The sequence below is a fragment of the Myxine glutinosa genome, chromosome 10 (genome assembly GCF_964187855.1).
Source record: "Myxine glutinosa chromosome 10, kmMyxGlut1.1, whole genome shotgun sequence".
Classification (NCBI taxonomy): domain Eukaryota; kingdom Metazoa; phylum Chordata; class Myxini; order Myxiniformes; family Myxinidae; genus Myxine; species Myxine glutinosa.
In genome coordinates this window covers 132,003,901-132,031,782 of record NC_136270.1, presented here as the reverse complement: position 1 = coordinate 132,031,782, position 27,882 = coordinate 132,003,901, and the positions used below count along the sequence as shown (strand labels likewise).

At 47.7% G+C, this 27,882-nt stretch overlaps 2 protein-coding genes across 13 annotated transcripts in view; one reads left to right on the top strand and one right to left on the bottom strand.

Annotated features, from left to right (window-relative positions):
• Positions 1–10,823, bottom strand: part of LOC137433782 (riboflavin transporter 2-like) — a 114,594-nt gene extending 103,771 nt beyond the window's left edge. The window contains exons 1-2 of one of the 12 annotated variants that reach the window (XM_068126099.2): positions 10,737–10,823; positions 9,026–9,154 (exon numbers count right to left, since the gene is read on the bottom strand). In XM_068126099.2, the coding sequence (XP_067982200.1) occupies positions 9,026–9,119 (94 nt within the window). In that variant the 5' untranslated portion in view covers positions 9,120–9,154; positions 10,737–10,823. Of the gene's footprint in view, positions 1–5,992; positions 6,129–7,923; positions 8,177–8,536; positions 8,577–9,025; positions 9,155–10,736 lie in introns of those variants that run through there. The other 11 variants (XM_078786133.1, XM_078786135.1, XM_068126098.2 and 8 more) reach the window with 11 other exon arrangements.
• LOC137433373 (riboflavin transporter 2-like) overlaps positions 10,438–27,882 on the top strand; it is a 51,530-nt gene continuing 34,085 nt past the window's right edge. Inside the window, exon 1 of the mRNA XM_068125701.2 lies at positions 10,438–10,633. Within this exon, the coding sequence (XP_067981802.2) occupies positions 10,438–10,633 (196 nt within the window). The remainder of the gene's footprint in view (positions 10,634–27,882) is intronic.

Here is a 27,882-nt window from a genome sequence, read left to right as displayed (position 1 = left end):
GTACAAATCATTTACTTCTGAAATTTGGAACATATTACCTCGATGTACAAATCATTTGCTTCTGAAATTTGGAACATATTGTTACGGTCCGCGGATATGGATGTTGTTTGCCGAGCGAAGGCACCGCGGCCGAACAGTTGTTCCCCGACTCACCCGATTCACCCAGACGTTGGCCGTATCGCGCCACCGCTATTCAATCGGGAAAAGACTAAGACGACGAATGCAAAGAGGAAGAAGAAGACGTACAGAAGAGTAACGGGGTTTATTATTATTTACACACACATAAGCAAAAAGAGCAGTCACGGGTATTTACAGCGGACATGAAAAAGCAGGTAACACAGTGCAAATTACTAGCTTATACTGACTTTGTTTACTACCCAGGCCAGCACGAACAGAACAAACTCACGTACGCAAATGGATGGAAGGGTAGGAATCGTTTGGAGGGATGAGGTGGGATCACAGGGCCCAGCGAGCAGGTCCACTCCGGGCGGGAAGCGAGGAGCCGGCAGCTCCTTGTATTTGGCTTTACAGCGCACGCCGGCAGGGTCACTCGGCGGGTTGAAACGGGGCTGGTTGAAGCGGCTCTTTGTCAAAGGCTTTTCGTATCTCTCACGCAACTCCAGTGCAACTCTGAACTCTCTCCCGGTGGACTGCCAACCCTCTTACGCACCTGGACTCATCTGCCGTATCTCTGGTGTCGCTTGTCCAAGCGATCGTCGCACCCTTCTGTCCAAACCTTCAGCGTGGGTCTGACACGCCCCCCTCGGTTTTGGTCCCGCCCTCCCCCCCGTGCTCTGTTTCGTGACCTTGTATGGTAATCCCACGGGCTTGTTTCCTTATTTGGGCATGGCGCCGACGGCACGCCCCCCGTGGCGAGCCACGGGCTTGTTTCCTTATTTGGGCATGGGGCTGAACAGCCCCGCCCTTCGTGGCGCGCCCTGGGCTTGCCTCTCCCTGGCGTCCCCGCCCCTCCTGTTCAAACAGAGCACGGAGCACATATTCACTATCGCAGCGAAATGAGAGGGCGTGCACCCCACGCTTGTGAACTGCTTTACCCACAGATGGAGAGTTTGGCTGGGAAATGGAATTATTGAAGGGGAGCTATTCTTAATTGATTCGGTGCAATGGAGTATTATTCTAATGGAAGACAAGGCCTTACTCTAAAACACATAATAAGATATAAGCTACTGAACAAGGGTTTTATCGTGTCCTTCAATGTGGTGTTTCATGGAATAACTACCGGGACGCCCTTTTTACCTTTACACAACTCTGGAGGCAGGAGGGGCCATATTCAAACAATGTTCATCACCATTTCCAATATAATACAACACAATCAAAAAAAAATGCAATCCTCATATCCGCAACAATATTACCTCGATGTACAAAGCATTTACTTCTGAAATTTGCAGACCTCGACATAAAAATCATTTGCTTCTGAAATTTGGAACATATTACCTCGATGTACAAATGATTTGCTTCTGAAATTTGCAGACCTCGATGTACAAGGTATTTGCTTCTGAAATTTGGAACATATTACCTCGATGTACAAATAATTTGCTTCTGAAATTTGGAACATATTACCTCGATGTACAAATGATTTGCTTCTGAAATTTGCAGACCTCGATGTACAAAGTATTTGCTTCTGAAATTTGGAACATATACCTCGATGTACAAAGTATTTACTTCTGATATTTGGAACATCTTACCTCAATGTACAAATCATTTGCTTCTGAAATTTGCAGACCTCGATGGACAAAGCATTTGCTTCTGAAATTTGGAATATATTCCCTCGGTGTACAAAGTATTTACTTCTGATATTTGGAACATATTACATCGATGTACAAAGCATTTGCTTCTGAAATTTGGAACATATTACCTCGATGTACAAAGTATTTACTTCTGAAATTTGGAACATATTACCTCGATGTACAAAGCATTTACTTCTGAAATTTGGAACATATTACCTCGATGTACAAATCATTTACTTCTGAAATTTGGAACATATTACCTCGATGTACAAAGCATTTGCTTCTGAAATTTGGAACATATTACCTCGATGTACAAATCATTTGCTTCTGAAATTTGGAACATATTACCTCGATGTACAAAGTATTTACTTCTGAAATTTGGAACATATTACCTCGATGTACAAAGCATTTGCTTCTGAAATTTGGAACATATTACCTCGATGTACAAAGTATTTACTTCTGAAATTTGGAACATATTACCTCGATGTACAAAGCATTTGCTTCTGAAATTTGGAACATATTACCTCGATGTACAAATCATTTACTTCTGAAATTTGGAACACATCACCTCGATGTACAAAGCATTTGCTTCTGAAATTTGGAACATATCACCTCGATGTACAAAGTATTTACTTCTGAAATTTGGAACATATTACCTCGATGTACAAAGCATTTGCTTCTGAAATTTGGAACATATTACCTCGATGTAAAAAGCATTTGCTTCTGAAATTTGGAACATATTACCTCGATGTACAAAGCATTTGCTTCTGATATTTGGAACATATTACCTCGATGTACAAAGTATTTGCTTCTGAAATTTGGAACATATTACCTCGATGTACAAAGCATTTGCTTCTGATATTTGGAACATATTACCTCGATGTACAAAGCATTTGCTTCTGATATTTGGAACATATCACCTCGATGTACAAAGCATTTACTTCTGAAATTTGGAACATATTACCTCGATGTAAAAAGCATTTGCTTCTGAAATTTGGAACATATTACCTCGATGTACAAAGCATTTGCTTCTGATATTTGGAACATATTACCTCGATGTACAAAGCATTTGCTTCTGATATTTGGAACATATTACCTCGATGTACAAAGTATTTGCTTCTGAAATTTGGAACATATCACCTCGATGTACAAAGCATTTGCTTCTGATATTTGGAACATATTACCTCGATGTACAAAGCATTTGCTTCTGATATTTCGAACATATTACCTCGATGTACAAATCATTTACTTCCGAAATTTGGAACATATTACCTCGATGTACAAAGCATTTGCTTCTGATATTTGGAACATATTACCTCGATGTACAAAGCATTTGCTTCTGAAATTTGGAACATATTACCTCGATGTACAAATCATTTACTTCTGAAATTTGGAACATATTACCTCGATGTACAAAGTATTTACTTCTGAAATTTTGAACATATTACCTCGATGTACAAATCATTTACTTCTGAAATTTGGAACATATTACCTCGATGTACAAAGCATTTGCTTCTGAAATTTGGAACATATTACCTCGATGTACAAATCATTTACTTCTGAAATTTGGAACATATCACCTCGATGTACAAAGTATTTACTTCTGAAATTTGGAACATATTACCTCGATGTACAAAGCATTTGCTTCTGAAATTTGGAACATATCACCTCGATGTACAAAGTATTTACTTCTGAAATTTGGAACATATTACCTCGATGTACAAAGCATTTGCTTCTGATATTTGGAACATATTACCTCGATGTACAAAGCATTTGCTTCTGATATTTGGAACATATCACCTCGATGTACAAAGCATTTACTTCTGAAATTTGGAACATATTACCTCGATGTACAAAGCATTTGCTTCTGAAATTTGGAACATATTACCTCGATGTACAAAGCATTTGCTTCTGAAATTTGGAACATATTACCTCGATGTACAAATCATTTGCTTCTGAAATTTGGAACATATTACCTCGATGTACAAATCATTTACTTCTGAAATTTGGAACATATTACCTCGATGTACAAATGATTTGCTTCTGATATTTGGAACATATTACCTCGATGTACAAATGATTTGCTTCTGAAATTTGCAGACCTCGATGGACAAAGCATTTACTTCTGATATTTGGAACATATTACCTCGATGTACAAATCATTTACTTCTGAAATTTGGAACATATTACCTCGATGTACAAATCATTTGCTTCTGATATTTGGAACATATTACCTCGATGTACAAATCATTTACTTCTGAAATTTGGAACATATTACCTCGATGTACAAATGATTTGCTTCTGATATTTGGAACATATTACCTCGATGTACAAAGTATTTACTTCTGAAATTTGGAACATATTACCTCGATGTACAAATCATTTGCTTCTGATATTTGGAACATATTACCTCGATGTACAAATCATTTACTTCTGAAATTTGGAACATATTACCTCGATGTACAAATGATTTGCTTCTGATATTTGGAACATATTACCTCGATGTACAAAGTATTTACTTCTGAAATTTGGAACATATTACCTCGATGTACAAATCATTTGCTTCTGATATTTGGAACATATTACCTCGATGTACAAATCATTTACTTCTGAAATTTGGAACATATTACCTCGATGTACAAATGATTTGCTTCTGATATTTGGAACATATTACCTCGATGTACAAATCATTTGCTTCTGATATTTGGAACATATTACCTCGATGTACAAATCATTTACTTCTGAAATTTGGAACATATTACCTCGATGTACAAATGATTTGCTTCTGATATTTGGAACATATTACCTCGATGTACAAATGATTTGCTTCTGAAATTTGCAGACCTCGATGGACAAAGCATTTACTTCTGATATTTGGAACATATTACCTCGATGTACAAATCATTTACTTCTGAAATTTGGAACATATTACCTTGATGTTCAAATGATTTGCTTCTGAAATTTGCAGACCTCGATGGACAAAGCATTTACTTCTGATATTTGGAACATATTACCTCGATGTACAAATCATTTACTTCTGAAATTTGGAACATATTACCTTGATGTACAAATCATTTACTTCTGAAATTTGGAACATATTACCTCGATGTACAAATGATTTGCTTCTGATATTTGGAACATATTACCTCGATGTACAAATCATTTACTTCTGAAATTTGGAACATATTACCTCGATGTACAAATGATTTGCTTCTGATATTTGGAACATATTACCTCGATGTACAAAGTATTTACTTCTGAAATTTGGAACATATTACCTCGATGTACAAATCATTTGCTTCTGATATTTGGAACATATTACCTCGATGTACAAATCATTTACTTCTGAAATTTGGAACATATTACCTCGATGTACAAATGATTTGCTTCTGATATTTGGAACATATTACCTCGATGTACAAATGATTTGCTTCTGAAATTTGCAGACCTCGATGGACAAAGCATTTACTTCTGATATTTGGAACATATTACCTCGATGTACAAATCATTTACTTCTGAAATTTGGAACATATTACCTTGATGTACAAACGATTTGCTTCTGAAATTTGCAGACCTCGATGGACAAAGCATTTACTTCTGATATTTGGAACATATTACCTCGATGTACAAATCATTTACTTCTGAAATTTGGAACATATTACCTTGATGTACAAAGCATTTACTTCTGATATTTGGAACATATTACCTTGATGTACAAAGCATTTACTTCTGATATTTGGAAGATACAATTGGAACATATTGCTTCTGAAACATATTGCTAGAGATTGCTAGATTGCTAGATATTACCTCGATGTACAAATCATTTACTTCTGAAATTTGCAGACCTCGATGTACAAAGTATTTACTTCTGAAATTTGCAGACCTCGATGTACAGAGAAAGCATTTGCTTCTGAAATTTGGAACATATTACCTCGATGTACAAATCATATGCTTCTGAAATTTGGAACATATTACCTCGATGTACAAATCATATGCTTCTGAAATTTAGAACATATTGCCTCGATGTACAAAGCATTTACTTCTGAAATTTGGAACATATTACCTCGATGTACAAAGGATTTACTTCTGAAATGTGCAGACCTCGATGTACAAATCATTTACTTCTGAAATTGGCAGCCGATTTCGTCCAGTCGAAGCTGAGAAACTCCTTGTCAGTCCCCATGTTAAAGAAGTTGCATACAGAGAACCAATCCCATATAAAGGAAGGGGCACGTTGCACCTACCTTGATACCTGGAATATTGTGACCCAGACCAGATGAAGGAAGATGTGACTGGGTGACACCTTGGAGTGTAAAAGTGAGTTTTATAAAACGACCCCTAGATCATCGACATCCAGCAATCTCTAGTCGGATTTGACAACTTGGGTGACACATTCGTGACCAGAGAGATCAGTAAAGCTTGGTACACCATCCACAGCACACCGAACCATGTTGCAGTCCCTCAAGAACATTACAGTACCTTGCACCTACCATCAATAGTCTAGTGCACCATCCACAAGAACATTACAGTACCTTGCACCTGCCATCAATAGTCTAGTACACCATCCACAAGAACATTACAGTACCTTGCACCTACCATCAATAGTCTAGTACACCATCCACAAGAACATTACAGTACCTTGCACCTACCATCAATAGTCTAGTACACCATCCACAAGAACATTACAGTACCTTGCACCTACCAGCAATAGTCTAGTGCACCATCCACAAGAACATTACAGTACCTTGCACCTACCAGCAATAGTCTAGTACACCATCCACAAGAACATTACAGTACCTTGCACCTACCATCAATAGTCTAGTACACCATCCACAAGAACATTACAGTACCTTGCACCTACCAGCAATAGTCTAGTGCACCATCCACAAGAACATTACAGTACCTTGCACCTACCATCAATAGTCTAGTACACCATCCACAAGAACATTACAGTACCTTGCACCTACCAGCAATAGTCTAGTACACCATCCACAAGAACATTACAGTACCTTGCACCTACCATCAATAGTCTAGTACACCATCCACAAGAACATTACAGTACCTTGCACCTACCATCAATAGTCTAGTACACCATCCACAAGAACATTACAGTACCTTGCACCTACCATCAATAGTCTAGTACACCATCCACAAGAACATTACAGTACCTTGCACCTGCCATCAATAGTCTAGTACACCATCCACAAGAACATTACAGTACCTTGCACCTACCATCAATAGTCTAGTGCACCATCCACAAGAACATTACAGTACCTTGCACCTACCATCAATAGTCTAGTGCACCATCCACAAGAACATTACAGTACCTTGCACCTACCATCAATAGTCTAGTGCACCATCCACAAGAACATTACAGTACCTTGCACCTGCCATCAATAGTCTAGTACACCATCCACAAGAACATTACAGTACCTTGCACCTACCATCAATAGTCTAGTGCACCATCCACAAGAACATTACAGTACCTTGCACCTACCAGCAATAGTCTAGTACACCATCCACAAGAACATTACAGTACCTTGCACCTACCATCAATAGTCTAGTACACCATCCACAAGAACATTACAGTACCTTGCACCTACCATCAATAGTCTAGTGCACCATCCACAAGAACATTACAGTACCTTGCACCTACCATCAATAGTCTAGTGCACCATCCACAAGAACATTACAGTACCTTGCACCTGCCATCAATAGTCTAGTACACCATCCACAAGAACATTACAGTACCTTGCACCTACCAGCAATAGTCTAGTACACCATCCACAAGAACATTACAGTACCTTGCACCTACCAGCAATAGTCTAGTACACCATCCACAAGAACATTACAGTACCTTGCACCTACCAGCAATAGTCTAGTACACCATCCACAAGAACATTACAGTACCTTGCACCTACCATCAATAGTCTAGTGCACCATCCACAAGAACATTACAGTACCTTGCACCTACCATCAATAGTCTAGTGCACCATCCACAAGAACATTACAGTACCTTGCACCTGCCATCAATAGTCTAGTACACCATCCACAAGAACATTACAGTACCTTGCACCTACCATCAATAGTCTAGTGCACCATCCACAAGAACATTACAGTACCTTGCACCTACCATCAATAGTCTAGTGCACCATCCACAAGAACATTACAGTACCTTGCACCTACCATAGAGCCCAGTTGACCATCCACAGCACAAATGTGGACTCTGTTTTGACCTTCACCCACCCAACCTACTCTAGACCCACATATTTCATTCTCTTGCTTGGTTAACAATACGAGATGGAGCGACCAGAGCACAGATCATGGTGTGTTGGTCTCACACCCAGAACAGTCGATTCCCGACCGAGACGAGACCGGTAAACGATGTGAAGATCAAACGATATTTATACACCGCCCCGTTCCTAAACACATAATTAACATGAGTATGAGGATTCTTTTGTTGTACAATACAGTATTTCATTGTTGTTACAGAACGAAAGGCGCGATATAAGAATGAATTTCGAAACGAGCCGGATAATTTTACAATGAACACGAAAATGTATAGAATCGGAGAATGTCGAAATTATATAATTGTGAGGTATGAAGGTGGAGGTATTGCGGATACAGGTATTTTAATGAGAGAACACGAGGTCATAGTTTGACGTACTGTACAAAAGGGGGTATTAAATTAATTCGACGTAATTCCATTAACCACATAATTACCACACGAGGGTGTCATGGCGTATGGTGATAATTAATTATTTGAAGAATATGACGAATATACATACTGGGGTGCAGAGGTGTTGACCCGGAAGCTGTGTAGTTTGTAGTTGTGCACGTGCAGTGGAATTTGACGGTAATGGAAAAATAAATTCTTGGAATTAAATCTCAGAAAATAAGTATCAATGTAAATAAATCCCCATTAAAATAAGTAAAATTAAAACAAAACGGGATCTTACACGGAATCGCATTCGTACTAATGACGTCACATCCGAGCTGTTTTCACGTTTTCGTTGATGCAGACCAAAGTTCATGTGACGTCACCGAGGACGTCGCAAACTGGGGGTCACGGGATATGCTGACGTCATGACGTTTTGGAAAGCGACTTTGTTACAAAAAGTATACAAATAATAATAATCGTGGAGAAGCAACAAAACAAACTGAAGGATTCAAGAAGCATCTCCAGCACGATAACTTGTGATCATTACAAACGTTAAAATATTAAAAAACAAAACCAATTAATAATCATAACAACTCGGAGTAAAGTTCAAATTGACCTGTGGCTGCTGCTGCTGTTTCTGACGGTGGTGAAATGTTAGTATTCACGGCTTGGCTGCCCAACAACCAATCAGAATATTTGGTTCCGATCATAAATTCAGGAAACCACGCCCACGAGCGTCGTCCTCCTGGAAATGGAATTAAGTTACGGTTACGCTGACCTGGTCGCACTCTCAACGACCTGGTCGCACTCTAAACGGGCACGACATGGATCTGGCCGATACGAAGGGCAAAGCCAATCAACATAACGGACGCACTAAATTCAACAAACACAGAAGATTAACACACACACGCGCACACACACACACACACCTCATTTTTTCCTTTTCTGTTCCTCACAATTCTATCTCTCTCTTTTATTCACAGACACACACACATATATATATATATATACACACACGCACGCACACACGCACACACACACACACGCAGTGATGGACTGACAGACACACACCATTTGTTATTATTATCAATTCTGCATTATAACCTCATTTAGCTGCTGAAGTACCTTTTGGCGATGCTCACTGTAGGTTGTTTGCTTTTGCCTTCCGAGCAGTGAGAGTAGCAATTCATCATTTGTCCAGGGTGCCGGCGATAGCTCGCCTACTCTTCAGCAAAGATACCAATGGTTAAGGCCCACAGTGGTCGACGGTATACCTGGCTTGACGTCCATCGGAGGAATGGGGCACCTGGCGATGAATTGTCCATGATGCACGTTTTGTAGTCGACAAGGGAATCAGACCCAGTCTAGACAGGTTCAAGGTAAACACGCTACCTGCACATCATAGTCTGGACGTCAAATGCCATTTTGAGGACAAAGTGTTCATCGATGTCCATCAAACGTTATTTTACACTTTTGATGTCTGCAAAGACACCAGGTAACGAACCTGAGTGAATCACTCGGTTTCGTTATTGTGAACCTTGAACATTTCTCTAAAAGTGCAAGAAAATGTATTCGTGATCGAGATGAACAAACACATGACGATTTAGGATGAGTCTTCGCAAGGTAACATCCGAACACCTGAATGAGGTGCATGAGCCACCATGAATGAGGTGCACACACCACCTGAATGAGATGCATGAGCCACCATGAATGAGGTGCACACACCACCATGAATGAGATGCACAATCCACCATGAATGAGGTGCACAATCCACCATGAATGAGGTGCACAAGCCACCATGAATGAGGTGCACAATCCACCATGAATGAGGTGCACAATCCACCATGAATGAGGTGCACAATCCACCATGAATGAGGTGCACAATCCACAATGAATGAGGTGCACAAGCCACCATGAATGAGGTGCACAAGCCACCATGAATGAGGTGCACAAGCCACCATGAATGAGGTGCACAAGCCACCATGAATGAGGTGCACAAGCCACCATGAATGAGGTGCACACGCCACCATGAATGAGGTGCACAAGCCACCTGCAGCTGTTAAAAGGCGGAGAACGTTCTATTTTCGACTCATTCAGAGTGGAGAATCGACCCGGGAGCAGCGAAGAGCTGCAGGTGACCAAGCTCGAGCACTTCATGTTCCTGGATATTCAAACAGCATTTCAACAACTCCCTTCATCCGTCCGTGCCTGCACACGATACCAGGTAAGCTACCTTTCCCTTCATCCGTCCGTGCCTGCACACTATACCAGGTAAGCTACCTTTCCCTTCATCCGTCCGTGCCTGCACACTATACCCGATAAGTTACCTTTTGATTCATCTCCGAACCCGTACTTATCGAAGTGATGTTGAACCTGCTCTTCGTGTCCACACCAACAACCTTTCCAAGTGACATCGAAGTGTTTCCAAATTTTACGAAGTTTCCAAACATCAACACAGATGTTTCCAATGTGTCCAAGACCAGACCAGACCAGACCAGACTCCAGGCAGGAATGATTTGTTCAGGATGCCGGAGATAGCTCGTCTACTCCTTGCAAAGGACACCGTGGGATCTTGAAGGTCCACCGACTAATGTTAGAAGACGGGACGTCCGGCTTAACGTCCATCGATGGGACGGCACACATCGCACCTGCATGCAAAGCACCAAGGTGAGTTTCGAGCTGGGTCGGGATTCGAACCCACTTTAGATAGCTGTTAAAATTATTTAAATATGTTAAATGTTAAATTATGTTAAAATCATATTTATTGTTCCATTGGAATGTGAAGTCAGGGCAATTGAAAGGTGAACCTTGTAACAGAAAAGGTGCAATGAATGAGGTGCAGCGGTCGTCGTGGTTCATTGGGGATGTGCCGACCTGGGGTTTTATACCATGTTGGAAAACAAAACAAGTGTGTGCCAATCAGAGGGTTCACAAAGGGTTCACTCACAAACACAACAACCTCGTGTCATATTTACCATTTAATATTAATACAATCATGTGTTCCCTTAGGAGGAACTTCAACGCAGGACTCAGGAGGTCATGCATTCGCCCATTCAAACCCAACCTGCATTAGATGCCATTATGCGACAACAATATAACATGTGACAAGCCATGCAATGACTATCCAGCATTGGACCAGCCATGCAATGACTATCCAGCATTGGACCAGCCATGTGATGACTATCCAACATGGGACATGGGACAGCCAAGCGATGACTATCTAGCATGGGACCAGCCATGCGATGACTATCTAACCTGAGACCAGCCATGCGATGACTATCTAACATGGGACAAGCCATGCGATGACTATCTAACCTGAGACCAGCCATGCGATGACTATCTAACATGGGACAAGCCATGCGATGACTATCTAACGTGAGACCAGCCATGCAATGACTTTCTAACATGGGCCCAGCCATGCGATGACTATCTAACCTGAGACCAGCCATGCGATAACTATCTAACATGGGACAAGCCATGCGATGCCTATCTAATATGGGACAAGCCATGCGATGACTATCTAACCTGAGACCAGCCATGCAATGACTCTAACATGGGACAAGCCATGTGATGACTATCTAACCTGAGACCAGCCGTGCAATGACTTTCTAACATGGGCCAAGCCATGGGATGACTATCTAACCTGAGACCAGCCATGCGATAACTATCTAACATGGGACAAGCCATGCAATGACTCTAACATGGGACAAGCCATGTGATGACTATCTAACCTGAGACCAGCCATGCAATGACTTTCTAACATGGGCCCAGCCATGCGATGACTATCTAACCTGAGACCAGCCATGCGATAACTATCTAACATGGGATAAGCCATGCGATGACTATCTAACATGGGACCAGCCATGCGATGACTATCTAACCTGAGACCAGCCATGCAATGACTTTCTAACATGGGCCAAGCCATGGGATGACTATCTAACCTGAGACCAGCCATGCGATAACTATCTAACATGGGACAAGCCATGCGATGCCTATCTAATATGGGACAAGCCATGCGATGATCATCTAACCTGAGACCAGCCATGCGATGACTATCTAACCTGAGACCGGCCGTGTAATGACTTTCTAACATGGGCCAAGCCATGCGATGACTATCTAACCTGAGACCAGCCATGCGATGACTTTCTAACATGGGCCCAGCCATGCGATGACTATCTAACATGGGACCAGCCATGCGATGACTACCTAACATGGGACCAGCCATGCGATGACTTTCCAACATGGGACCAGCCATGCGATGACTATCTAACATGGGACAAGCCATGCGATGACTATCTAACCTGAGACCAGCCGTGCATTGACTTTCTAACATGGGACCAGCCATGCGATGACTATCTAACATGGGACCAGCCATGCGATGACTTTCTAACATGGGCCAAGCCATGCGATGACTATCTAACTTGGCACCAGCCATGTGATGACTTTCTAACATGGGACAAGTCATGCAATGACTATCTAACATGGGACCAGCCATGCGATGACTTCCTAACATGGGACAAGCCATGCGATGACTATCTAACATGGGAGCAGCCATGCGATGACTATCTAACATGGGACCAGCCATGCAATGACTTTCTAACATGGAACAAGCCATGCGATGACTATCTAACCTGGGACCAGCCATGCGATGACTATCTAGCATGGGACCAGCCATGCGATGACTATCTAACTTGGGACCAGCCATGCGATGACTATCTAACATGGGACCAGCCATGCGATGACTTTCCAACATGGGACCAGCCATGCGATGACTATCTAACATGGGACAAGCCATGCGATGACTATCTAACCTGAGACCAGCCGTGCATTGACTTTCTAACATGGGAACAGCCATGCGATGACTATCTGGCATGGGACCAGCCATGCGATGACTATCTAACATGGGACCAGCCATGCGATGACTTTCTAACCTGAGACCAACCGTGCACTGACCTTCTAACATGGGCCAAGCCATGCGATGACTGTCCAACATGGGACCAGCCATGCGATGACTTTCTAACCTGAGACCAACCCTGCACTGACTTTCTCACATGGGACCAGCCATGCGATGACTATCTAACGTGGGACCAGCCATGCGATGACTATCTAACATGGGACCAGCCATGCGATGACTATCTGGCATGGGACCAGTCATGCGATGACTATCTAACGTGGGACCAGCCATGCGATGACTATCTAACATGGGACAAGCCATGCGATGACTATCTAACATGGGACAAGCAATGATGCTATGGATGTGGTTATCAGGAGATATTGATGAATGAATGAACTTCTCCGAATGCTGACATGACCGGCTGTATTCCATTCCGTACTCTTCTTCCACTCGAGTGGAAAGGTTTTGCAATGTGATACCGGCTCACGGCTCGAGGCCAAAACCCTCCGCTCAGATTAACTTGAGACACGAACATGATGGAGAAATAAGCAGCTCACTAAATGTGGCCTCGAAAGGGCACTGTGCTGGACAAAATGCACAACGGAGATGGAACCGATGGACTTGGCATGATGGAGTGCACGAGGGGTCCTCACACACGACGGATACTCACATGTGGGGTCCTCACACACGACGGATACTCACAGGGGGGGTCCTCACACACGAGGGATATTCACATGTGGGGTCCTCACACACGACGGATACTCACAGGCGGGGTCCTCGCACACGACGGATACTCACAGGCGGGGTCCTCGCACACGACGGATACTCACAGGCGGGGTCCTCGCACACGAGGGATATTCACATGTGGGGTCCTCACACACGACGGATACTCACATGTGGGGTCCTCACACACGACGGATACTCACATGTGGGGTCCTCACACACGACGGATACTCACCTGTGGGGTCCTCACACACGACGGATACTCACCTGTGGGTTCCTCACACACCACAGATACTCACATGTGGGGTCCTCACACACGACGGATACACACATGTGGGGTCCTCACACACGACGGATACTCACATGTGGGGTCCTCACACACGACGGATACTCACCTGTGGGTTCCTCACACACCACAGATACTCACATGTGGGGTCCTCACACACGACGGATACACACATGTGGGGTCCTCACACACGACGGACACTCACATGTGGGGTCCTCACACACGACGGATACTCACATGTGGGGTCCTCACACACGACGGATACGTACACACGAGGGATACTCACACAACAGCTATGCACACACTAATCAAGTTTATAGGTGTCATTTACCGTAATTAAATGGAAAATTCCCCCAAGCAGTTGCCAAATATGATTGTTTTAAGGGTCAGAGCATGAATTTGTAATTTGTTCAGGGTGCCGGCGATAGCTCGCCAACTCCTCGTGAAGGATACTGTGGGATCTTTAATGTCCACCAACTAAGGCTAGCAGACGTGACGCCCAGCTAAATGTCCATCAGAGGGACGGCACACACATATGGATGAATCATCCTGCTGTAGCGACCCATGGGTCCCCCAAAGCTCGAGACCAGCAACATAATCTCCTTGCCCAAGCCGGTGACGTAACCGGCGGACAAACCGCGGCGCCGAGGTTATAATTGCTTGCACCTGTCGGTCACATGACCACCAAAGCGTGCCTCGCCTGAGAGGCATGGCTTTGGTTCTGACGTATGCTTTTTGGTTTGGATTATATGTATGCGAACCCGATAAACGGGTTTTCAGAGAGTTCCCGAGATGATTTATACAATAAACATCTTCTCGGACGAGTTTGTGTCTTGTCCGTCACTTCGTCCGTCTCAAGCAGGAGCGCTGCTCCTTCCCTGGTGACCCCGAGTTTACGACACGCGATGGACACGGCAGTGTCCCTCAAACTGCCCACTTTCTGGGAAGCACATGCCGCCGTCTGGTTCGCTCAGGCAGACTCCCAGTTCACCCTGCGTGGCATTACGGAGGACACCACTAAATACCATTACGTGGTCGCCGCGCTCGGCTCCGTGACCGCCGCCCGCTGCCTGAGCCTCCTCCAGAGCCCGCCCGCTGACGGCAAGTACGACGCCATCAAGGCACTTCTTCTGGGTGCTTTCGCCCTCTCCCCAGCTGAACGCACACGACGCCTGCTCGACCTTCCTGAGCTCGGCGATACGCGCCCGTCCGAACGTATGGACTACATGCTCACGTTGCTCGGTGAGCACCGCTCGGATTTCCTTTTCCGAGAGCTTTTTCTCCGGCAGCTCCCGGCCCAGGTTCGGGTCGCCCTGGCAAGCACGACCATCGCGAACCCCCGCGACCTCGTCAGGGAGGCCGACAAGATCGATTCGGCAAGCCAGCTCGTCGGAGCGGCGAGCCAGCTCGTCGGGGTGGCTGCCGGGAGCCCACCCGCTGCCCAGTCGGCGCCCGCGGCGCAGTTTCCCGCCCACCCGCCCGACGCCCGCGACGCAGCTTCCTTCCCGGAGGCCGCCGGGCCGGCGCGACTGGCAGCGGCGACGCCGCGTCGCCCGGTCCCGACGCGTCGACCGGAGCCCCCGCCAGACCCGGCCTGGTGTTATTTCCACGCCAGGTTCGGGCGGCGGGCCCGATCATGTCAACCCCCATGCACGTTCGGCAAGTCGGGAAACGGTCGGGCCGGCGCTCACTACCAGCCATGAGCGCCGGCCGTTCTGGAAACCTGCTATTCATCGTGGACCAAGCGTCGGGGCAGCGTTTTCTCTGCGACACCGGCGCTCAGCTGAGCGTCATTCCCGCTTCGGCGGAGGACAGGCGGGCCGCCATTTGCAGCCCCTCCTTAATCGCGGCCAACGGCTCCGCCATCCGCACCTTCGGCCCACGCACCGTCGCCCTCCGCTTCGGCAGCCAGCTTTTTCGCTGGGAGTTCGTGACGGCGGACGTCCCCATGGCTTTGCTCGGTGCCGATTTCCTTTGCGCCCATGGGCTGCTGGTCGACGTTAAACGTCGGCGTCTCATCAACGCCGAAACTTTCAGCTCGCTGGCGTGCGCCTTGAGCCGTTCCACGCCCACCGAGCTTTCCTGCGTCCTCCCGTTGGCAGACGACTTCGCGCGTCTCCTCGCGGAGTTCCCGGCCCTCACGCGACCGACGTTATCGGCCGTCGCGGTGCATCACGGCATCGAGCATCATATCCCCACTACGGGCCCGCCGGTGTACGCCCGAGCTCGCCGTCTCGACCCAGCCAAACTCGCCGTCGCCAAGGCCGAGTTCGCCGCGCTGGAGCGCCTCGGCATCGTGCGGCGCTCCGACAGCGCCTGGGCCTCGCCGCTGCACATCGTCCCGAAGCCGGGGGGCGGATGGCGGCCCAGCGGCGACTACCGCCGCCTCAACGACGCCACTACCCCCGACAGGTACCCCGTCCCGCACATCCAGGATTTTTCCGCCCGGTTGGCGGGGCGGACCATTTTTTCAAAAGTGGACCTGATTCGGGGGTACCACCAGGTGCCCGTCCGCCCGGCCGACATCCCGAAGACGGCCGTTATTACACCTTTTGGCCTCTTCAAATTCCTCCGGGTGCCCTTCGGCCTCAAACGCGGCACAGGCGTTCCAGCGCCTGATGGACGGCGTGCTGCGCGACTTGCCGTTGCTCTTTACCTACCTGGACGACATCCTTGTCGCCAGCACGTCCAGAGCCGAGCACCTCCTCCACCTCCGGACGCTGTTCGGCCGCCTCAGCGAGCACGGCTTGATCGTCAACCCGGCCAAATGTCGCTTTGGTGCGGCGACGATCGACTTTTTGGGCCACCGCATCATCCGGAACGGCGCCGTGCCGCTACCGGCCAAAGTCGAGGCCATCGCCGCTTTCCCGCGCCCCCGCTCCGTCAAGGCGCTGCAGGAGTTCCTCGGGATGGTGAACTTTTATCACCGCTTCGTGCCCTGAGCTGCGCAACTCATGCGGCCCTTGTACACCGCCCTCCGCGGCCAGCCGGCAAAGCGCGACGTCGTCTGGTCCACGGACATGGACGCTGCTTTCACCGGCACGAAATGGGCCCTCGCCAACGCCACGCTGCTGGCCCACCCGGTACCCCATGCTCCCATCGCCCTCACCACGGACACCTCCGACTACGCCGTGGGTGCGGTTCATGAACAATGGGTAAACGGGGCCTGGCAGCCGCTCGCGTTCTTCAGCCGGCAACTCCTGCCCAACGAGTTGAAGTACAGCACTTTCGACCGCGAGCTCCTCGGGCTGTACCTGGCCGTCCGCCATTTTCGCCACCTCCTGGAGGGCCGCCCGTTCACGGCCTTTGTCGACCACAAGCCATTGATTTTCGCCATGGCCAAGGTCACGGAGCCGTGGTCGGCCCGCCAGCAGCGCCACCTCTCCGCCGTGTCGGAATACACCACGGACATCCGGCACGTCGCCGGAAAGGACAACGCCGTGGCCGACTGCCTTTCTCGAGCCGGCGCCAACGCCGTCCACCTCGGCGTCGATTTCGCCCTAATGGCGACGGACCAGGCCACCGATGGCACGGTGCAGGCGCTCCGGGTGGCGGTCACGGGCCTCCGCTTGGCTGACGTCCCCTTCGCGGACACGGTCCTGCTTTGTGACGTCTCCCAAGGCCGACCTCACCCCGTTGTGCCGGTCACCTGGTGGCGGTGCATTTTTGCTTCGCACAATGGCCTCTCTCACCCGGGCTGGAAGGAGTCCCAGAGGCTGGTGTCGGCACGTTTCGTCTGGCACGGGTTGCGACGGGACGTCCGCGACTGGGCCAACGCCTGCACACCCTGCCCGTGGGCCAAGGTCCACCGTCACACCCAGGCTCCGCTGGCTCCTTTTACCGTGCCCGAGCGACGTTTCGACCACGTCCACGTGGACCTGGGGGGTCCGCTGCCCCCATCGCAGGGGTTCACCCACCTGCTTACCATGGTGGACAGGACCACCAGGTGGGCCGGAGGGCGGAGGCCGTGCCTCTCGCCTCCACCACCACCGCCGACGTGGCCCAGGCGTTCATCGCCACCTGGGTCGCACGTTTCGGCACACCGGCGGACATCTCGTCGGACCGCGGCCCACAGTTCACGTCCGAACTGTGGGGCGCAGTCGCCCGCACATTGGGCGTTACATTGCACCGCACCACGGCCTACCACCCCCAGGCCAACGGGTTGTGCGAGTGGTTCCACCGCTCCATGAAGGCCGCACTCATGGCTGGCCTCCAGGACGACGGCTGGGCCGACCGGCTCCCGTGGGTCCTTTTGGGCCTCTGCACGGCTCCAAAGGAGGACTTCCAGGCGTCCACCGCCGAGCTGGTGTACGGCCAGGCCCTCTGCGTCCCGGGCGAGTTCGTGCCCGACGCCACTAGCCCCTGGTCCGCCGCGCGCCAGCGCACGGACTTCCAGGAGGCCACCCAACGTTTCGCCCTGGTGCCCACGTCCCGCCACGGCGACCCCCAATCCTACGTCCCCCCAGCACTCCGCACGGCGGAGTACGTCTTTGTGCGCCACAACGCGCACCGGGGGCCGCTCCGGCCACCATACGACGGACCCTTCCGGGTCCTACGACGGGACAACAAGTCCTTCGTCGTCAGCATCGGTGGCCGGGCAGACCGGATTTTGGTGGACCGCCTCAAGCCGGCCCACATGGACGTCGGCCAGCCGCCACGGCTGGCTCTCCCACCGCGGCGCGGCCGCCCCCCATCCACTGCACCCCCCGTCCCGCCACCACACCGGACCCCCCCCCCTCCCCGCGACCAGCCAGGAGTCGTTTCGGTCGGGTCATCCGGACCCCCCTCAGGTTGACCTTCCTGGACCAAGTCGATTCTGGGGGGGCGTGTGTAGCGACCCATGGGTCCCCCAAAGCTCGAGACCAGCAACATAATCTCCTTGCCCAAGCCGGTGATGTAACCGGCGGACAAACCGCGGCGCCGAGGTTATAATTGCTTGCACCTGTCGGTCACATGACCACCAAAGCGTGCCTCGCCTGAGAGGCGTGGCTTTGGTTCTGACGTATGCTTTTTGGTTTGGATTATATGTATGCGAACCCGATAAACGGGTTTTCAGAGAGTTCCCGAGATGATTTTACAATAAACATCTTCTCAGACGAGTTTGTGTCTTGTCCGTCACTTCGTCCGTCTCAAGCAGGAGCGCTGCTCCTTCACTGCCGGTGAAACAGCGGAAAGACAGTTTATAGTTGGGTCGCGATTCATACCCAGGCCAGAGAGCTTCCAGGAGACTGTGGGGTCCGTACGGTGTCACGTGACAAACACCGATTGTGACGATGTATCTGTCGGTTGTAAATTCACCTCTCAAACCACAAGAATATCCATGTTGACCCCACTGAAGATGGAAGAGGTGGACCACAATGATGAATTTGGTAAGGAGAAAGCAGCTCAATGGAGTGCTGCTCTCCCCTATGGGCCAGTGCTCCTGCCTCACACCTAAATGGGCTTCACGCTGTTCAAACCAAAGCTTTCAGAATCATTGGAATCTGCCGCGATGAAGCCGATTCTGAGGGACTTTGACTCACTCACCGCAGGCAGGTCAGTGGTCTTTGTCTTCTACCGACTCCTCTCCGGCCTTTCTGTCTGTGCTCTGTCCCCCAAATATTCCTACAGGACACACAAGATCTGCCTGCAACCCTCTGATGGTTAAACTGCCAAAATCTAGACTCTCTGCTCACTTTCACTCCTTCATTCCTCTATTCTCTCGCCTCTGGAACAAACTCCCCCACTCTCTTCAATCCCACTCCTGCCTCCAGGTATTTAAAACAGCTGTTCACCACCATGTCTTATCCAAAACTTCTCTTATCCCAAAAAAATTTTTTTTTCTTTTTTAGGCCAAGAAAAATATATTTCCGGTCTCTGGTCAGCGCGCGCATCGATTTTGACCCTGCGCGTCAGCAAAAAAATTTTTTTTTTTAAATTTCCAACAGAACCTACAACATCGCGCGCCTGTTCTTGCCGGGCCGGCGCGCTATCTCGGGAAATACGGGTCTGTGAGGGTCGCCATTGGCATCGACGTTCGCGCACGGTTCTCCAAAGATATGAGTAGTTTTGTGTGCCGTGACGTCATGAATCCAATCGGCTGGATATTGTCATTTATTAAAACGAAGAAGTTCTTTGTCGGGTTCGTGTGAAGCAACCAGGCCTAGAAAGCTGCGGGTGGTCTCTTTAGTTAGGCCTGGATCGTATCTCGTTTGTCATGAATTTGTAAGTGTCTGTGATAATCTGGTGGACTGGGAGAAGAGATCGTGGGAGACCATCGGCCTGTTAGACCACTTGCGCATGCGCAGTGTTGACGCGATCGACGCATTGGAATGTTTGATGGTAATTTGAGGCAGACTCGGCGTCAGAACAAATCTAATCGGGGGGCATTAGGGTAACCGTGGGGGGGGTAGCGGGAGGGACACAAACTGGCGTTCGATATAAACTCAATCTATGATGTAAATGCTTGATAATAAGAGTTTGCCGTCATCAACCAACACACCAACCCAGTTCGAATTTAAAAACATGCTACAAAGTGTCACGTGTCGCACACACACACACACACACACACACACACACACACACACACACACACACACACACACACACACACACACACACACACACACACACACACACACACAAACTCTCTCACACACACACACACACACACACACACACACACACACACACACACACAAACTCTACACACACACACACACACACACACACACACACACACACACACACACACACACACACACACACACACACACACACACACACACACAAGCCGACGTGCAAGCCACGTCTTTCTCTTTCCCTCTGTCCCTCTCTCCCTCTCACACACACTGCACTGTGCACGTCATTTGAAATAGACTGTATACTCCACTGTTAAAAAGCAGACAGACCCAAAAATCATTCAACATTTTGCGTAATAATCATGAAAACCAAGGCTGGCAAAGTTTGGCACCAAAGGCTTGGCCTGGGGATGGGGGAGGGGGGGGCACAATAATTCATTTGGGGGGCGGGCATGGCCCGCGAATGCCCTCCCATGACACCGACCCTGCTTCGAGGCGATCTCGAGAATGAAATGGCAGTCTATAATATGCTTGAAGAACTTAATGATTTTCAGAATAAATACATTTTAAAATAACTTAAGCTTGTGTTCATTATTTACAAAAAGGCCGACCAGTCCCATTGCCCGTCTTTAATTTCTCTCTGGACGGTGCATGGCAGATGAGGAGGACCACAAGGCATGAGGACACAAAAAAGAACACCTCTATATGTGCAATCCATGCTTTTCAAAAAAAAAAAAAACCGCATCGCCGCATCAATTCTGGAACTTTGGTCTGACTAGAGACCAGCAATATATTTTTTTCGGCCTATATCTCCCATCCAAAACCTTGATATTTTCAACCCCCATTAAAACACCCCAAATCCACCTCCTTCAAATTCCATTTTCTTTCCTGAAATCCCCAGTAGTGTCCATCTTGTTTATCCTGTGTACCAACCCCAGCCCTCTCCCTTCCACAGATCTCCCGATGTCCCTATTTTCTACTTGCGCTTCCCTCTCTCTTTTCTCCCACCCTCTTTATTATATTGTTATGAATTTTGGGTAGGGCATATATAGATCCAGGTAGATCTGCATAGGTATTATGCTCCGGCTGCCGTGATAGGGAACCTCACCTGTAATAAGTTTGTTTAGGCGGTTTGTTCGGATTAAGGTGCATCTTCGTCCCCATTACGAGGAATGGGCCATGTTAAGTAGTTGTAGGGATTATGTTAATTCTCTTGTACGTTGTTCCCTCTGTGATCATCCATTTGTCCCGTATGGCAACACACCAATAGACTTAATTTAGCCCCATTAGCGCACCCATTAATAAAAACTTCCCTCTCACAATAAGACTTACCGGAAGAACAGACAGGAAGTGGCCGCGCATTACGCCGGCAGGGCAATGAAACATCGAACAGGCAGGCCGAGAGCCACGCCAAGAAGCTTCCCCATGATTGGTGGAAAGAAGGTGAAGGAAGCGAGACACTGATTGGCCACCGACTGATGGGATGACACAAAGAGCGTGAAGCGCGCGGGCCAATGGGAGTGGAGGATGCGAGGGGCGAGCAAGAAGCGACGCACTGGTTGGAGAAGGAGGAGAGCTGACGTCACGAGATGGCCGGTAAAACGTCTTGCAGGCGGATATTTTCTCTCTCAGTTTTTCGATTCCTTTGTGGCCGGACGTTCTCTTCGATTTGGACGCTCTTCCCTTCTTCTCCTATTGCCCTTTGCGCATTCCTCTGCCGTCGAGTCTCTCATCTTGGTTCCAGACAAGTGAGCCAATTCCACAGGCACGGCCGGAGGAGCGAGCTGCACGCAACCGTTCGAGTCGCGCGGAAGGCCTGTGGCACGCCATCAGATGAGACCGGGGCGAGCGTGTGGCTCGGTGGGCCTAGTGGAGCGCGAACAAGGACGTGTTGAGGCCTAGCGAACGGGGGCGCGACGAGCCCTGCTTCGCGCCAACCGGAGCCGCATTGGACGACGGTGCTCAAGCCTGACGATTCCTGACTGCAGACAGAGATAAACCACACCACACAAAACACAACGGTTTCTTTTATTAATTCTTCCCTTGTGTCTGTTATTGAAGTATGATGTGTGGGATCCCAATTTAGGATCATATTTTATTTACCGGCGCGTTTCATTGTTCTCGGGGTCCGGCAATAAAGCCGTGTTATTTTTGTACATAAATTCCGTTTCGTGTGATTTATTACTTTGCAGGTTTGAAGACTGCGCGCGGGACCAACAGGTAAAGCTCCCGCTTCTTCTTCCTCTATCTTTCCTCCCCCACGCATATATATATATATATATATATATATATATATATATATATATATATATATATATTGTTACGGACACGACTTAGATGTTATGATGGGCCGAGCGGAATGGCCGCCGTGTTCGCACAAGTTACCCGATTATACTCGAACGTTGGCCGAGTCGCGCTACGCTAGATCAATGAAGGAAAGGACACAACGGCTAGGTTAAATGACACGACACCAGGGGTACAGTTCTCAAGGCCTCCGGAGGAGGTTATATTAGTTCGGAACGTTTAGATTACAGGGATGAGAGAGACAGCATAGGAAGATAGGCACTTAGACACACTTATCTTATTCCCGACAGACCACAGATAAACGGGACAAAACTGACTCACACGGGGATTGATGGCAAGGAGGGGCAGGTATTCGATGGCTCAAGGTGCACCTTGGCTCAGGGGCAAAATCGACCCGGTCCGGTCCAAAGATGCGGGGAGGTCGCTCAGCGCTCGGAGGTCGCGACTTGTCTTTCCAAGCTGGGGGCGCATCTGACCTCACGTCCGGTAAGTGGCTGCGCATATCCGGCGGGGAGTGACACGCCCTCGGCTCGTTAGCTCCGCCCCAGATGGAATCGGCCCGCCGCTTCTCACTGGCTGCGGGGGGTTACCGGGCTCCGCCCCTGACGAGGAGCTGACAGCCAGCCCCTTCGTGGTAACCCCGTGGAGCGCATGGGCAATGGCGGCTAACCAAGCCGGAGTGAGGACGCACACTCCCCGCGCCGCCCCGCGCCGCCCCCCCCTCTGTTGTTGTAGTTGTTGTTGTAGTTGTTGTTGTTGTTGTTGTTGTTTCATGGGGAAGATGGGAGGAGGTATGGGGAGGTCCTAAACTCACTACTGGTGCCATACAATCACATTCTGGTGCAACGAAGAGTCAGAATTAATGGAAACGAGTCCTTAACTGACATAAACTAAGAATAACTAGCAAGAGGTCCGAAAGTTGTCTACGTGAGATGCGGTGGCCCTGGGCACGACATTTAATGGGGGAAGAAGGGGAAGGTCGGTTCTACAGAGTGTTGTTTACAGACAATGGGACTAGGGAATGGGGGATTGGGGATAGTTGGGGAGTATTGGGGAAATAGGGGAATATTTACAAGCGGATATGGAGGCCAAGTCCCATATCCGCAACAATATATATATATATATATATATATATATATATATATATATATATATATATATATATATATATATATAGTCAAATCAGCCATTCATCGTCGCCTCAAAGTAAGCTCGATTGCCATTCGTGATTTCCCGGTCTTAACCGAGGGGAATCACACGACAATATGTTTCATGTTAGCTCTCATACGAGCCTCGAATGAGTATTAGTCTAGTAGGAAGACTAGGTCCCCCTGCACCCCCCGGAGATATACTTCTAATCAGTGTTTCTAGATTGGAAAAAATGTGTAGAAAATGACTAGCTATGGCCCCAAGCTGAAAAAATGTCCCACATACCATTTTTATGCAAATTACTGCTGCCATTATCAAAAAAACGATTTTTGACATATCTCAGCCAATATTGCAGATAATTGAAAAATGAAGGTGTCTAGACCCATGTTTTGAAGGGCATAGATCATGATAGAACTATTCATAACATGATTACATGTGTCTATGGTATACTAGTATGCTAATTAGTGCTTTATTTACAAAATAATCACAGTTTTACGAAATAATAGACTCATATTAAGGTCCGTCTACACAGACGTTAACACAAAGTTTTATTTTTCTAAATATTACAACTGTCAAAATAGTCCTAGCACTCAATGTGACCACTCTTCTCTTGCTTGTTTTAGATAAACATCATTAGCATTAGTGATTCTACACTGAGTCAGTCATCATCATTCTACACTGAGTCAGTCATGAGGGCTTCATCGAGGTGCTCTCGGTTGCAAGACTGGGTCATTCTGAGAAGCACAGCAGGGTCAGAGATCATGATGTTCTCCTCCTCAGTGAATCTCTCCATCAACAGCCTCTCCATTGCCTCACACACTGTTTTGAGGCAAAAGAGGGACTTTGCGTAGGCCTTTCCACTGAGAACACCTTTGAGAGATCCACTTGTTACTAGTTGTGCCTCAAAGAGAATCTCTGCATATCCAGAACCACGCATCTTGTGTCCAGTGAGCATCCCGATGTAGTTCATGGATGTGTGGAAGGGTCCAATCGTTACTACATGACTAGCAAATTCATTTGGCCAGCGCCAGATGATGGGAAGGGCTTTCATGCAGACACCCAGATCAAATGTATTCAGGACCCATCTCTGACCCACCTCAGCAGTTGCTGCCTCGGAACGCTTCAGTAGCTCACGAACAACTGCGTTGTCTGTGATCGGTTGGTGGATAGGCGTGCAGTAGTCGACTGTTGATTTGCTGGGTGGGGGAGAACCAGTTGCAGAGGTGAAACCCCCTAGCCCAGGCACAGGCTGCAGGCCACAGCTTCCGATGTATCTGATGAAGAGCCAGATGTAGTACTCTTGCATCGTAGTGGCATAGACTGTGTCATTCTCTGCTGGCGGTGTGAATGATGAGCCTTCAGGGAACTTCGGGCCAACGCGAGTAAAGTGCAAGGGTGGGAGAGTTTTTGGTGTGTCGACCTTCAGGCTACGCTGTTGTGACCTATTGATGGTAGGTAGCATTCGGTCCTTGCTGCTCTCGAACCCGGGCTTGACCTCCTGCACCATGATTCCTCCAGCACTGTTTACAATGTTGCTGCCGTGCACACTGGTAGTGGTTTTATTCAAGTTGTCCCACTCACAGTGGAATACAAGGTTGCCCTCTCCTGTCACAATTTGTGGTGTACGATAAGTTGAGACTTCATCCAGGACCTTGGCGAGAGCAGTTTCCAACTCCAAGGCGAAATCGTAGCTCTCAGAGTGTCCAAGCCTGTGTAGTATTGTGGTGAGCTGTTTGCTTCGGAACAGGTGCCTTACAGTCACACAGAGGAGAATGTGCTTTGGTAACTTCCATTTTCCATCTGACACTGCACGGCACAGATCTTGTCCAATGGAGAAGACCAGACGCTTCACCTTTTCTGTCTCGATGCCCTCCTTGCCAGTCATTAGCACGCTGAGAAAGCGGACAAGGTCTGGAGGTAGGATGTCTTCAGGATTGAGCTCCATGTCTTCAGCTGTTGGTGGCCATGGTTGGTCTTTACACTCTCTGAAAGCCTGTAGAATACCCTGGCGAAGTTGGAGGGCAACATTTTGGTTCTTGTTTGTGCTTCCGAGTGTGAATGCTCGTGCGAGAGCATTGGAAACTGTTATGTTTGAGCTGTGCACAAGCCAGAAAGAAATGACATCACATTTGTCATGATCAACCTTCGTGAAGTGGATATGCTCCTTGATTGGGTCATTCTGTAGGCGTTTCAGTAGTTTCTCTGACCGATAATTTGAGTTCTCATATCCATTCAGTTTCAGTTCCTCGACATAGAGCAAGCGCAAGGAAGAAAGCTGTAGAACTTTATTCTGCTGGATGACCTGGGTTTGAATGTGTTCCAGTACTGAGTTGAATGCCTTTTCATGGGCGGCTGACATGCAAGCCTGCTCCTTTGGTGCTTCGGCTCTGTGAATCGCACGCTCATAGTTGTAGAATGCTGTGCGGAAAGCTTTAAAACATGACGGATGGTGTTTGGCCTCACATGCAAAGAGGTCTTTGTTTTTCACCTTTCGATGGAGTCGATAGAGACCCATTTTCTCAGCCCGTGTTTCGATTTGCTCCCATGCATTTTCTTTGTTTTTAAAGGATGGGAAGGTTGTAGGCCTCTCAGTATTGCGATGAGCATCTTTGGTCTCAACTTTCTCACAAAATATACACTCTGGCGGGAAGATGGGTTCAGCAGAACCTCCTGGTTTACGAGGAGAGTGATGCCATGATGAGGTTGATGGCCCTGGTTCTGTATCATCTCCCAGACGATGAAAGTGGCGGACAAAGTGCTTATAACACTTGCTGTGATATCCTACTCTTTCTAGGTCATCAGGAAGAGTTGCCGGGATCTGATCACATACTGATTGCATACGACATGGGGAGTCATGCGGTTGGTTGAGACGTCTATCCCGGATCTTTTGAAGCAGTTGCAGTTTTTCTGAAGCAGATCCTTTAATTTTACGGAGGGGCGTGAAATCCCCATGATCAGACATGGATGGTACATGAAGGATGCATGTAGGAGGAGAGCTTTGGGCTGCAGGTTCTACACTCCGTTTTCTTTTGGGCATGCTTGCTGTCGATGTCTACCATCACTGTTAAATGACAAATAAGAAATCACGAATGATGTTAAAAGTGCCTGTGAAAGGAGGCTCTGAGTTTTCAGTGAGGTAACAGAGGTTCTGAGTCATGTTCTACACTAGGGTACTTTTTAGCTGACTAAATTCAAAAGTGCTAATAGCTAAAACATCTAAATTCTTCCACACTAACGTTAGCTATCTAGGCCAATGAAACATTGTGCTAAGTTACTGTAGCTAGCTCAGCTGTCGTGCCTCTTTCTGGTTCAATTCATATACAGAAGTCAACAGATATGTCTCATGTTTGGCATTAACAAAAGTTTAAGTTACACCGACATTAGGAACATACTGTACATAGATGAGGCTAGCTTTAACGTTAGCTAACATGGTGCTAGCTGGCTCAGCTGTTATTCTGCCTGTTTATGATTTCATGCAGAAACTGAAGTCAAGAGTGTGAGTAACATTATAGTTAGCATCTTACCTGGCTAGATTGGAGGATGAATACCAAGAACAA